The sequence below is a fragment of the Choloepus didactylus genome, chromosome 2 (genome assembly GCF_015220235.1).
Source record: "Choloepus didactylus isolate mChoDid1 chromosome 2, mChoDid1.pri, whole genome shotgun sequence".
Classification (NCBI taxonomy): domain Eukaryota; kingdom Metazoa; phylum Chordata; class Mammalia; order Pilosa; family Megalonychidae; genus Choloepus; species Choloepus didactylus.
The window spans coordinates 131,860,877-131,874,725 of NC_051308.1; the positions used below are offsets into that span (position 1 = coordinate 131,860,877).

The 13,849-nt window shown below is 42.6% G+C and overlaps 2 protein-coding genes and 1 non-coding gene across 3 annotated transcripts; 1 reads left to right on the forward strand and 2 right to left on the reverse strand.

Annotated features, from left to right (window-relative positions):
* Positions 1-319: 319 nt before the first annotated feature.
* Positions 320-5,503, forward strand: C2H1orf194 (chromosome 2 C1orf194 homolog). Its single transcript, XM_037815481.1, has 5 exons — positions 320-494; positions 3,690-3,806; positions 4,358-4,473; positions 4,810-4,934; positions 5,356-5,503. Exons 1-5 carry the CDS (start codon positions 414-416, stop codon positions 5,424-5,426), a joined length of 510 nt encoding a protein of 169 aa, XP_037671409.1. The 5' UTR covers positions 320-413; the 3' UTR covers positions 5,427-5,503.
* A 1,434-nt stretch (positions 5,504-6,937) lies between these two features.
* LOC119528398 lies at positions 6,938-7,357 on the reverse strand. Its single transcript, XR_005215697.1, has one exon.
* Positions 7,358-8,544: 1,187 nt separating this feature from the next.
* Positions 8,545-13,835, reverse strand: TMEM167B (transmembrane protein 167B). Its single transcript, XM_037815482.1, has 3 exons — positions 13,685-13,835; positions 11,755-11,886; positions 8,545-11,108 (listed from the first exon to the last, which is right to left on the reverse strand). Exons 1-3 carry the CDS (start codon positions 13,692-13,694, stop codon positions 11,026-11,028), a joined length of 225 nt encoding a protein of 74 aa, XP_037671410.1. The 5' UTR covers positions 13,695-13,835; the 3' UTR covers positions 8,545-11,025.
* Positions 13,836-13,849: the final 14 nt, after the last annotated feature.

Consider the following 13,849-nt stretch of genomic DNA (forward strand, 5'->3'; position numbering starts at 1 on the left):
GACAACCCCGTTCTCTCATTGCTTTGAAAATAAGAAGTCTTTTGCGAGGGAGAAGGAAATTTCTGGGTCATCTTTGAGGAAGTCCATCCTTAACTGAAGTATTTTACAGAAGTCCTGAACGACGAGAGAGCGGCATTTTTCAATACGCAAATCCAGGGCGCCCTGGCACGCTCAGCGGCGTTTTTCCTCTGGATCTCACCTAGCTTCCTCTTGAGAGAGGCCTCCCGCTTGAACCGCCAGAGGGCGCCCTTTTGAAGGGACCTTATCTCGGTCACAGAGCGAGGGACAGTTGCCTGGCAACCGAAACTGGGCGTTCCAAACAATTGGGCCCCGGAATCCTCGCGCACCAAGGTTGTGCTGCGGCTGCGCTGGCCTCCCATCCCTTATAAGAGCGTCGCGCTCGGCATTTAACCATGCCTCCCACCCGGGACGCCTTCCAGCCTTCTAGGTTGGATAACGATGATTCTTACTTGGGAAAACTGCGGTCTTCCAAGGTATTCTTCTTTCTGTCGGTGTTACAGGCAGAGACGCTAACTTAAAGGATTCTGGTGAGGACACTGAGTCAATTACCTGAACAGAGAAGTCTGTTTTCAGCCTGCCTCCATTTCCTCATATAAGGGTTAGCTGACATTTCACAGTTACTTTTGAGCAGAGAGAGGTAGAGTTATATATAGTCTAGAGGATTGAAGGGTTCTAGTAGCCCAAAAGAATGATTGTTATAATAGGACTTAAACAGGCCCAGTTTCCAACAAGCCCCATTTTGCCCTGTTTGGACAACCGTCCTCTGGAGAGATATAAGATACTCTGAAAGCCACCTGGTCATGCTTTGAACATCTGTCTTCATACCATCTCTGTCTTCTGGTTAGTCCCAAATGTGTGCATGTGCGTGTGCATGTGTGTGTGTGTGTGAAAATTTGGTTAGTGGTTTGGGAATTTAGGAGATTTTTTTTTTTTGGTTGAAGTGTTTGGGATTCTTGAAGTGGTGCAAAATAAGATGAATTAAATGGAAATTATGGCTTAATAACAAAATTGAAGAGCTTCCTTTTACTTATTCAACAAATATTTATTATTCACTCTATGCCAGCAACTCTGCTGAGCACTGAAGATACATAAACAAATTAGGTATAGTTCCTGCTCTTAAGGAACTCTAGTAGAAAGACTGATCAACAACAGCAATAGCAAAAATGCTTACAGTAGCAAATGTTGTAACAAAGCTATACATAGAGAGAACTGGGAGCTTAAAGGAAAGCTTCCCAGAGAAGGTAAGTTTTGACATTCAAATACAAGTTAATCTAGGCCAGGTGAGGAAGGAGGTGGAATATGAGTTAGGAGGAAAGAAACAGAAACCAGACAGTCAAGGCAAAGGAAGCAGCAGGTGCACATACATGGAAAGGAGAGAAATGGCAAATATCTAGAATGACTGAAGTGTAGGTGTGAAGTGGAGGAGTAGAGAGAGCTAGAACTGGAGAAGAGAGATGGGGATGAGCTGGGGCTGGCTGGGTGTGCTGAGTATGCCATGCTTGTGAACTAGGATTTCATCTTGGAGATGCTGAGGAAGCATGGTAGGATTTTAAGCACTGAAGTGATGCAATCAGATGGATGTTTTAGAAAGCTCAGGTGGCAGGATTGGATAGCATGAGTGGAGCAAGAGGGATCAGCTAGGAAGCAGGTGCAACAATCTCCAGGAGGAAGGATAATGGCTCCAAAGCAATGACACAGGGACTGGTGATAAGGTGCAGACATGAGAAAGATGCAAAGGATAGAACTCAAGATGCAATTTGGTGGCTGATTGGATATGGCCCAGAGAGGCAGAACGAGTCCAGGATAATTCCCGGAGTTCTGAGGGCTTGGTAGGTAACATTCACTGAAATGGGGCATCCAGTGGAAGCAGGTTTGGAGAGAAAGATACTGAGTTCAATTTTGGTAGATGTTGCCTTTGTGGTACCTGTGAGACATTTAAGTGAAAATGAATAGCAGTAGTAGTATTGAGAGTTCTGTATTGAATATGTGTATACCAGAGCTTCAGTATCCACCTAGTAATTGAAGCCATGGGAGAGAATTATGAGAGTAAGAAAAGAAGAAACTGGAACCCTGGAGAATACCACTGTGTATGAGGCAGAGAGAGAAGGAATAGCTTGTGAAGGCAGCTGAGCTGTAACAGCTAGAGGCAGGAGGAAAACTGAGAGTGGTTGGACCCATAGATGGAGAGAGCATTTGAGGGAATCAGAGTTGTGGCACCAGATATAGCAGAGGTCAAATACGATCAGGTCAGGAAAGGATCCACTGGACCTTGCCACGGAGATCATGGGTTAAAAGCAAGCAGTTTCAGTCGGTGCTTGTGGCAGAGGCCAGGCTGCAGTAGGCAGAAGAGGAGATGGGAATGGGGAGGAAGTGGAGATGGTAAATGTTGACTCTTGAAGAAGTCTGGCTCTGTAGGGGAGGTAGCTAGGTGGTGAGAAAGGAGTGAGACAGGAGCTGAGATCAGAAGAGAGGGCTGGGTCCAAGGAGAAAAGGTTATTTTTTTTAGCACAAAGGGACTTTCATTTCTCTTAGATGGAAGGAAAGTGGTTGTGGACATAACTGAGTAGAAGTTGACATTCATGCCTGACAGTCTTGACTTTCTCAGTGAAAGACAATCTCATCCTTCAGCTGATATGGACGATGAGGTTTAGTCTTCAAGGAGAGTGGGAGGAGAGCTGCCCCAGGCCCACATCAAAGGCTAGCTGAGCCTATTCTTGCATCATATTTATTTGTAGGGTTTTTCTTTCATTTATCATCTCTCTTAGTGACTAGTAGAGCGCTTGTTCAATTAAGGTTTAAATGAGCTGAATCACACAGCACTTTGCCATACTGGAGGGAAGGAGGGTTAATACATCAGATAGTTTGAATGAGTTCTACTAGGTTGTATTTGTACTTACTGGAATTGAGTCATTGGCTCCATCAATATTTCATTTTTGAACACCTACCATCTGTTAGGTCACTGTGCTAGGTACAGGAGATACAGTGGTGAATGATATGGTGTTTTAAATGTAATAAAGAAATAAAGTATGTGCTTTTCACATTCATGCCTGTAGGGTTTTATTGAGAGGACTGATTGCCCAATGGACTTTTTCTTTGATTTTCCTGCACTCATTGATGACCCTCCCCTGCCTACTGAAATTCCTCTTCACATCTGCTTAGACACTGCACTCTTGATTCTTTGCCACTCTTGGTATCCACTCCTTACCCCCTCTCCCACCCCTCCCAAACCAGCTCTTCTCTTCTGGCCAGACTCCTTTTTTCAGACTTCAACTACCGCTTCATGTGGACGACCCCCAGACCTATATTACTTGTTCTGAGCTCTCTTCCAACAAACTGCACATTTCCAACTTTCTACTAGTTAATTGCATTAGGATGTCTCACCTTCAAACTCAGTATATCTGAACTGGAGTCCATCGTCTTTCTTGTCTGCTCCCAACCCCTTACCCACTTATTGTACCTACCACTTTTCTTGTATTCCTAGCCTGTTTCTGACAGTTGTCATTAAGATTGAAAACAGGAGGGTCAAAGGACTGGGAGGTCTTCTCTTTACTAATCTCCCTCTAAGCTTCAAATAAGATATGATGGAAAAGGAGGGTGGATGTCACTAAAAGTACAGAGTTAGGAAGGCCTCCTGTGACCAGGTCCTGGATGTGATTTCTCTTTTGCAGAAACTCCCATATAAGAACCCAACTCATCTTGCTCAGCAACAGGAACCCTGGAGACAGCTGAACTCAACTCTCACAATCACCTCCATGAGGCGGGATGCCTATTTTTTTGATCCCCAGGTACCTAGCATTGAAATGCTTTTTCTCTTTACATCCATTTAGGACTCATTGGTATCTTTTTGAAAGGTAGTCTGTCCCTGACTGCTTCACCATTTTTCCTTTTGTCCCCAATCCAAGAGCCTAACTAGAAACCAATTTATGTAGCTCTGAGAAGTCCAAAGGCTTGAATTTTGCTCCAGGAAGTTATCTTGAGCAAATTATTTTCTCACCAGATTTCTCTCTTCTAATTAAAACAAGGGCTGAATGTAACCAGGAATGAGGGAAGATCCATTAAGCCCAAGTCAGGGAGAGTAGAATGATTCCCTTGTCTCCAGTGAGAGCTCGCCACTCTTTAAAACCTAACTATACGACAATTTTGAATTGACCAGAGTTTAGAAGTCATCATGTAGAACAATTCAGTGTGCAAGGAGTTGGTGGATCTCAGCTCCAACAGGGGCTTCACTAAGCTTCTGAGGAAGAGTAGACCCAAACAGAACCTGACTAGAGTGTGGAGGAGGTAGGGGGGAAGAGGTGGCTGAGTTAACCCTGGGGAGATGTGACATCCTCTATAGATACCGAAGGATGACCTGGATTTCCGCTTAGCAGCCTTATACAACCACCACACTGGGGTGTTCAAGAACAAAAATGAGATACTGTTGCACCAAGAAACCACCCAGGATACTCATGGGTAAGTGGTAGGCAGAGCCTCTCCACCCTAAGGACACTGTCGTCAGTCATATAAGGTAAAGTTACCTGGGAAATAATGATACTCAACTGTACACAAATTTTTGTATTTTAACATCTGTATCTGTAAGGCAATTTCTCTTTCTTTATTGTCTAAAATGAACAGAAATCCCCCAAGATTGTGCTTGCTTGTATAAACAAACAAAACCTTCAGTGAATTCCACAAAGGAAAAAAGGCCCTTTGGCTGCTTTATTTTTGTGGTCACATGCAACTACCTATCCCTCCTAACCTTTCTCCTGATTGATTTCACTCTCCCCTATTCCCCACATCGTATTCTAGAATCCTCAAGATCCCTAAAGAACTATTACCCCCTCCTCCTCCACCTCCCATCACATCCCGGGCTAACTTCAGACAATGGATTAATCCTAAGAAGGAGTCCATCCACAGCATCCAGGGAGCCATCGGTAAGGGTTAGAAAACTGGGTGGGCAGGTGGGTGGTGCCTAAGTCTGTCTAAATGGACCCAAGAATCTGGGAGTTGAGGGAATATCGGGGACAACTAAGGATCTTGTAAAAGTGATTAAGTCCATACATCTCAGGCCAGGAGACATACTAACTATAGAGCTAGTAAATGAACTCAGTTTTTTAGAGCATCTTAGATTGGCATTAGATCTAAGGAACAAAAATTTCCAGCAAGGGCAGAAGTCAGCAAGGAGTAGAAGACCTACAGCTCCTTCCCATCAGTCCTCCATATGCTAGCTTCCCCAGTTGTTTAAGAACCTTCTCCTTAGTACCCATAAATGTATTAGTGATTAAAGGTTCCTGGAAAAGGCAAAGGATCTGAAATTTGCAGACCCCCCCTCACTGCCTTCTCTTCTCTCCACAGTGTCCCCTCACACTGCAGCTACCAATGGAGGCTACTCCCGAAAGAATGATGGTGGCTTCTTCTCCACCTAGTGTTGACAGGCCCCTGGACTAATTAATCATAGTGGAACATCCTGCCACCCACCTCCATTAAATAGATTTGTGCAAGATGAAGCCTGAAGTGTGTTAATCATGGACTACGAGTTGCCACTTGACATCCTTAAAATGTGGGAGGAAAATTTCCCCAATATCTGCAAACTAGTCCTGTTGGGCTTATTTGCAACTTGGAAAGACATCTTGCTGTAAATATAAGGATTTAGGACACAACAGCAAGTCTTTGGCAGGAGACAGGCATTCATACTTTGTAAACTGGAGTCACACCCACACAGATCCATCCATTCAATGTTTATTGGAAACATAAGTTTATCAGGTACTGAGTTAAGTGTTGGGGAAACAAGAATGAACATAACCCTTTCTCTTTAAGGAGCTTGCAAACTGTAATTTTAGTAGCAATAATAAGTATTAATATTTATGCTGAAGTCACACTGAACAGATTTCAGACCTCCAGGGTTTAGTCATCTGCTGGGCTCTACATTTCCACTAGGGCTCCATTTCCTTAGTCCTGAACCCTTCCCATTGTTCTCATTCTCTAACTGTACTACTGTCAACTTGCAGGATCCCTTTGCTTTGAGTCAATTTGTGCTGTGATATATAGCCCCAATTCTTATAAACATGGTTCAACAATATGGTCCTTGGGTTTGAAGTACCTAAAAACTTATGTATCAAAATGTGGTTCCTAAAATTAAGTCACTCATAGGAACCTACTGTGCCATAAAAATGGTTGGGAAAAAATGGAAGACCTTTTAGAATAGTATACAATAAATCCTCATTTCTAAGTTAGGATAACATGCAGTTGAAAGAGCTTTTTCCTGGTACTCAGGTGCAGCATCTTTAAAGAACACAAAATTCTCACAGCCCATCTTCTGCTGGAACACTCCAACACATTGTGATAGTATCTGCTGCTTTGTGAAAATATGAAGTTTCAGTTAACATTATTTAAAATGGCTGAAGGTGGTAGAGGGGTGACTCCCTGGATATCTACTGTGGATTGAAATACTGAAAGACAAAAACTTTAGTATTGTGATCCAAACATTGAGGCTTTTAAAAAATATCAATTCCCATGCCTTCCTGGTGATTGATTCAGTAAATATGGGGTGGGTCCTGGAATGTGAATTCTTAAAAGCTCTCCAAGTTCTTTTATGGAGACATATACACAAACACATGCATATAAGGGAGATGTATATGTATATATACACGCAAGTATATATGTATTTATTAGGGGGAATACATATTTCTTCGCGGCAGAAGCTGTACTGGCCTAAGCCCTGGGTACTACCAGTGTTGCTACCAAAGAGGCATCATGACGAGCCGGCCTAACGAGCAAGGCCTGTCTCCTTCCAGCCCCAGCTACGGGGGGCGGGGCGACGGCTCATTCATCCTCCGCCCCACGGCTTCGGCGTCCCGGGATTGCCGCCAAACGTTAACGTGCGCTCCCGGAATACCACTGAAGGTCCCAATCCGGTGTCCGTGTCCAGGGGTCGGGCTCAGATCAGAATCGCCTCGATAATCAGTGACCCAGGACAAGCCCGGCCTCGTCTATCTGATCAATTCATCACTTCTGAGCGCCGTGCCCCATCGGACCGGTTCCAGGCCCTGGGGACCGCGGCTTGCCGCCGCCCAAGGGGCCTCGCTGCACAGCGCCCCGAAAAAGGGGCTTCGCAGGAGGAAAGCTTTTCATTTCGGGTCGACCCGGCGGGGCTGGGGTCACGACCAGATCAAATAAGATCAAGGTGTAGGCGGGAGGGAGGGGCGCAGGAATAGGCACACGCACTCGCCTTGCACGCCCCACGCACACACACACTCAAGCGCCCTCTCAAGCACACTCGGCTTACATGCACCTTCCACGCGGCACCGCAGAACACAACACAACCACCTCACCCCACGCCGCTCTCCCTCCCGGAAAAAAGCGGAAGTCCACTCTCTCTTTTAAACCCGCCCGCCTCAGCGAATTCTGGGAGGAACCACCGAGCACAGGCAGATGCCTCCTGCAACTCACCTCGTCGAGTGCGCGAGGTGCTGCCCTCGCGTGGTTCGGAAGGGATCCCAGGTCTCAGGGAAAGGAGAGACAAATTTCCACAATACTGAATTGTAGTTGTCGTTTGATCTCGGTGTAGCTTCACAGTTATATCCATATCTATAAGTTTTCTTTGATCTGGATTTTATTTTTATTCGTCTTAAAAAATATCTAGGTTGTAGATATGAGAAGGTTCAATCTCAGAAGATTTATAGATGAATGACTCCTTTTTCATGGAGGCAACAAACTTGGGTCATTACCAACAAAAGCATCATCTCTCCCAAGGGAGAAGGCACACATCATTTTACCAAAGGCAAAGGTGAGGAATAGATTTAAACTAGACGGTTAGGATATCTGCAGTGGTAAAGGTAGGCAGGCATATCCCTCTGTCCTCAATTAGAGGCCTCTGGCTGCCCAGAACTTGATGTCGTGGCAGTCAAACTGGATTGCCAGGAAGTATCTGTTGAACTTTCATCTCCATTAAAAAATATATGACTTTCAAACCCCAAAATGAGTAAAAAAAATAGCACAATTTTAATTAGTTCCTGGTTTATGTATGTGGACGTAAACCAAAAGATTGCCTTATTTTGGATATTAGTAAAAATGATTTGTGAAATTATAATTTGTTCTTGTGCCAGACCCACTGTGCACTTGGAATAAACAAATGTGAGAGTCTGTAGTTGGGAAGGGGGGTTGTTTCATGGGCCAGAATCCCACTGGCTCAGGATTTTCTGGGTGCCTGGTTGGCTAACTGATAACCTCATTTGAATGCAGAAGTTTGTGGTAGTAATGGCAGATACTTGTATTTTTAATAGCAATGGTAGGTAAATTGTATTGTGGGTGTTTTCTACCATATTTAACAGACTTCAAAACATTATATACCTGCCAGCTCCCTATAGAGAGAAAACCAGGCCTTCACAGATTCTTATCCACATCAAACATTCAATTACCCAAGGGGATAACTGGAATAATATTATTCACCAATGGAAACTAAAAAAGTATGCTATGAGCAGAATCCAGGGGAGTATTCAACAAGGGTCAATAAATTCAGCATGTGACAAATAAAATGAACAAAGATTTTAGGTAAAGAAATTTTATTTTCAAGGATTTGTGCAGACAGTGGTGAATAAAAAAACTGTATTTTAACTATAAAAAGGAGCTGACTTCGTTCCAACCTGACATACAGGGTTTATGGTGATGCCAGTTTAAATCTGAGGCAATATTGCTATCCCCATGTCTCCACCCCTAAAAGACTCCCCCAGAGGAACAACTTCCTATAATTTGTAGTAAAAAATGTGTAAGAGATATCAACCAAAGTAATAATCAACCAAAATAATGAGCTAAACAAGTTTCTGCTTACCTGCTTACATAAAGTCAAAAAATGAAATAAGCTATGTATCTGTTTCCTTCATCCTATGTACTTTTTGGTACATTTTGGTATGGAAACACCTCAAAATACAACAATTAGGTTGAGACGACCTACCCAAAAGGCTGTGAAAATTGGCTGGAACAATTAGAACTGTGAAATGGAGAACTAGTTTAAAATATGAAGCTATTTTAAAAGCCCTATTAAATAAAAAACAAAAGTCATTAAAGCTACAAAATAACCAGTGCAAAACATTCTAAATATGGGTTTCCAGGGACTGACACTCCCTTTGGCCAACAGGTCCCAAACACACCCACAAGGTGTAACACTTCTTTCTGGTTCCAACAGATTTCCTTTCTCTCATGTGCAAGATCCTCAGAAATGACAATGGAAAACAAACTGAATCACTGAAATTTACCCTGTGGACCAATTCCTGGAGATAAAATCCACAACTCTGAGATGATTAGACATGTAGTGTTTACTTGATGACTTCCTACTTCCAAAAACCCTCAAAGCACTAAATTGCATATTTCAGAACCTAAACTTCCTAGCAGCTTTTATTCTTTTGGATGAGTAGACAAAAGATCTAATTCACTGCAACAAAGAGGTCAACCATAGCTAACTTGTCCACAGATAATTCAGGGATAAATTCCCTTTGTTGTACCTAAATGGGCAATTAATTTAGGCATAGGCAGACCTATGTATATGCTTGCTTTTTACAATAATTTTAGACCTACTCTTTTAAATAGAGAAGTTCCAGTTTTTATAAAACCAATGGCTGATCCTTTTGCAGATATAGAAGTAAGAGGGAATGGTGAGGCCTTCCCTTCAAATGTTAGGTTATCTGAAGTGATTTGCTCAGAAGTTACCATACTCCATGGAAAAGTCCATCAGTCTCAATGCAAACCCTGTTTTCCTTTAATTTAGAAAACATGAAAACACTCTCATTTTACTCATGGATTTTATGACCTGTCCAAACATGCCTATGAATATCAGCAATCTCTCTCATCCATTAGAATTTCTCATGTTCTTAGAGTAAACAGAATTTCCAAAGAACAGCTAAAGAGCACTGTATTATGAAGAAAATTAAGGGTTGGCTAGGAAAACAAATAATCAACTAAAAATTGCCACAACAATCCAGGCTGAACCACAGAAAAAGTTTGTGTCTTGGATAACATGAAGAAAGTTCCATCTAATATCATAAACAGTTCTTATACTATGTGGCTTTACTAATATATCAATTAATATAGCAGATTTATTTCTTCTACCCTAACTGCAAATATATTAAACAAGTATTTCTTCACTACTTTCTTTCCCCTAGTGGTGGCATTTAAAACTGTATGAGTAATAGTATTCAGCACAAAGTAATTTAGAAAATATAAAAAGGCTTGAGGAAAATAGCAACAATTGATTTGTTCTCCATATACCAATGGATCATGTGAAATCTCCACTTGGGGATAATGGTAAACAGAAAATTTTTCCTTGTCTAAGTCACTGCTTTCTAGTCTCATCACAGATAGATTATAATTTTCCAAATTTTATATAAACTCAGATTCTCTTGGCAAAACTCCTGAGCTACCAGCATACAGCACAGCTATTTCATGTTTTCTTTATGCAATGAGGGCCATGTCTTTCTCTTATGTTCCCACATGGGTAAATGAAAATAAATTTTCAAAGCCAAACAATTCCTTGGGATTGCATAACTTCTGCTTCCTACTCAGACACTCCCTGTCCCCACTAATTTGCCAAATCCAAATCAAACTGGGGAAAAAAAGTCAAGTCTTGAAAATTATCTCTTTCCAAGAGGTCTGAACACAGTCAGTGTCCTTCACTAATGAGTCTCAGTTTGAAAAGACCCTGATGAGGGGCTTAAGAACAAAATAGGTGACAGGTCTTTAAGCAGCAGGTATGGAATCTTATCACCAAAGGGCGTGATTTATCTGGACATTACAGCACTCTCTCAAGGACTGATTTACATACAGAACAAAAGAAGTTGGCTTTCTGGAGTCTCATGAAGCAGAAACAATGTGCGTGACCACGAAGAGTTTTTCCCAAATATACCAAGGGCAATGCTCTGGTGTCATCCTGGGGAGTTTGATGATTTTAGCTGAACTCTCTACACTGGGCCCAGGACCCTGGTTCTTCACCTGCAGCCCCTTGGTTGGCAGTTGATGAGTTCGATGATTTGGAATTCATTTTATAAACAGGACGTAAAAGGCCATTACAACGCAGGCGATTGCCACAGCAGCATGCAGCCTAGTTCCAATCACAGCAGCTGGTAAGCAAAAGTAAAAAGAGAAAATAAATCACACTCTACCTTTGTAAACGTCCTCACCTTCAAGGAGATATTTTGAAATCTCTAGTCACAGATGTAGAGACCTATTAAGGTTTCTTAAGGACCTGGAAATGTCTTTGAATGCTACCTTTATGATCTAGATTCTAAGTGAATATATTGTTGGATTATACCTTGCTCTGTTCTGGAATCATTTAGGTAGGTAGAATTCCAGATGAAAATACCAAAAATGAAAAGTAAAAAAGTATCTGAGTTAACTAAGTCAAAATTTAAGGGACTCCAATTTATTCTTTCCAGAAAAACTTTTCAATGGCAAAATATTCCTCCAACACATTCCAGCCCACACTAAAATTGTTTAATTTATATACTTTTATTCCATGGAAAAAACTAAAATTATCTGGACACTAAAATAAGCAATGGTTTTAAATAACAGCAAATTTTAACATTTACCTTTTCCTTCAACTTTAAAAAATGATTACTTTAGTTTTATAAACTCTCAGGGCCAACCTCAGGAATTTTCTGTAAAAGATGAACTAAAAAGAACCCCAGCCCCTTCTCATCCCTCTCGTTGTGGTACCTCACTGTCCATAATTGGAAACTGCCTCTCCCTGTCCAGATATGAACTTACCTTTGTAAAACACACCCCAAACACCCTTCTTCTCTGATAGCAGCCAGGTTTTGAGACGAGGTACTTTCTTGAAGTAAGCACAGGTGCAAACAAAGAGCAAGCCAAACACCAGAATCCCATCCAAAGAGTACACTGTTACAGAAAGAAGAAAAGAAAACCCTTGGTGCTGATCCAGCCTGAGCAGGTGATCATATAAAAGAACATGGTATAAAATCAAAGACAATATGATATAAAATCAAGATTATAACATCAACTAACATTTCCAACCCTTGACAAGAGGGAGCCAAGGCCCTGGGACTAAAAGGTTACCTTATTCCCCCAAATTGCCTGTAGACATTTCTCTTAACACCAATTTCACTACCCCCTCCCTTCCCCTTTCAAGAACTACAAATCCTGGGAAGATATCAGTTCCTCCTCCCAGGAGTGGCCAGTGTTGGCAACAGGTTCAGAGAGGCATAAGAATCTTTACAGGCTGAGCAGAGAGAATTAAACATGTTATTACAAATCACTCATGTGATATTAGCCAAGTCTGTCAGATCTGCATCTGACAGTGAAGAATATGTTAAGGAAAAAGTAAAGTTTAGTGGAAACTGCAAGAGTTAGAATCCATATGACTCAATTTTCCTATACTTTTCTTACACTTTGTGCATGATACTCCCCTTACAAACTAAATTTCTGAAGCTTCAAAATAGTGGAAAGATTTGAACTCTTAGTTCTATTTCCTACATAAGTAAACTGAGCTATTTCTTGTACATGTAAACACAATCGCCTACTTGCAAAAAAAAAACAAAAAACAAAAAAACAAAAACATACCTGACCACAAGAAGGGGGGTATACTATTATTTATTCAACAAATACTATGTGTCAGACTGCTCTCTTATTTCCTGGTTCACAGTATTTCTTCCTCTGGCAATGTCTCTTCTCTTACTGTGCTTAATATCTTCAGACCTCTGACTGCCCAGGAAGTACCAACAAGATATTTTGTATAACCAGTATCTGCCAGTTCTGGATCACTCTCTCTCCCTCTCTACCTTCAGTAAAACTACCTCACAGATAGATGTCACATACATTTGTTTATGACAAATGACACCTTTATGTGGTACTCTTTTCTGCCATAAGTTTTTGCAGGCAATGCCAAAATTCATAAGGAGGTCTAATTTAAGCCCGCAGTGCCAGGCCTAAGGAGAGAGTACTTTTGAGAGAGAAATGCTTTCCTGTGACCTTCAAATCATACTGCCTAAGAGGCCTTCTCCTTTCCTGTGAGGGTGAACTAAATTAAAGACCATAAAGGCCCTGCTTCCTGTTCTTCCCTGGAATTTGGAAATCATGCCTATGAAGTGTTTGAAGCAGCCTAGAAAATTAGGTCAGATAAACAGGGTGGCAACGGCAAACCATGTAGAACAGGCAGTGTCTAAACCCAACCCTTGCATCACAAGTCTCCAGATGGGATCACCCAGCCAAGACTTTAGAATCAAACAAGAAAAGGCTTTCCGGTATTTTTAACAAACAAGAACTCTTTATAGGGTCTACATTCATCCTCCCAAAACTGTGGGGCTTGAAATCTTCTTTAACTTCTCGGTCCTCCCAACGATCCGACTATTCGGCAGTATGAGCAAAGGGCTGGGGGAAGAGCCCTCTGGGGTTAGAGCCCTGGAGTTAGAGCATAGTGACCTCCCCAAGAAGCTTCTAAGAGAAGGGAAAGCACGGGGTAGGGACCGAAGACTCAGGGTGTGGGCCCCAGAGACTCTAGGGGTCCTGGGAGGGCACGGGACAGAGGAACCCGAGGAAGAGTATAGGGACAGGAGTTAGGGGCGCCAAGGGGGGCTGGGCCAAGAGGGGGCGGGAAGAACGGCCACGTCAGTCCCAGCCCCGCCCGGACGTTTCCCCTAGTCCCTCACTCCCAGTCTCCGCGCTGGGCACCGGCTCTGACCGTTTGTCATGGCTGCTGGGCCCGGGCCTGGCTGTGGGATCCCGGGTCAGGGGTGGTGGCGGCGAAGGCCGGGGAACCGGGCTCGCAGTTGACACTTCCCGATCCCAGCCACAGCGACTGGCAGGGGCCGAGGACGCAGGCGCAAGAGCCGAGAAGCGAGCGCCG

Bases quoted from the DNA above. Each gene is read 5' to 3' on its own strand.
- TMEM167B (XM_037815482.1), bottom strand. The intron at 11,109-11,754 runs GTAAGTTCATAT...TTTGCTTACCAG, and splicing joins TTGGGGTGTGTTTTACAAAG to CTGCTGTGATTGGAACTAGG.
- C2H1orf194 (XM_037815481.1), top strand. From the start codon at position 414: ATGCCTCCCACCCGGGACGCCTTCCAGCCTTCTAGGTTGGATAACGAT. The intron at 4,474-4,809 runs GTAAGTGGTAGG...ATCGTATTCTAG, and splicing joins ACCACCCAGGATACTCATGG to AATCCTCAAGATCCCTAAAG. The intron at 4,935-5,355 runs GTAAGGGTTAGA...TTCTCTCCACAG, and splicing joins CAGCATCCAGGGAGCCATCG to TGTCCCCTCACACTGCAGCT.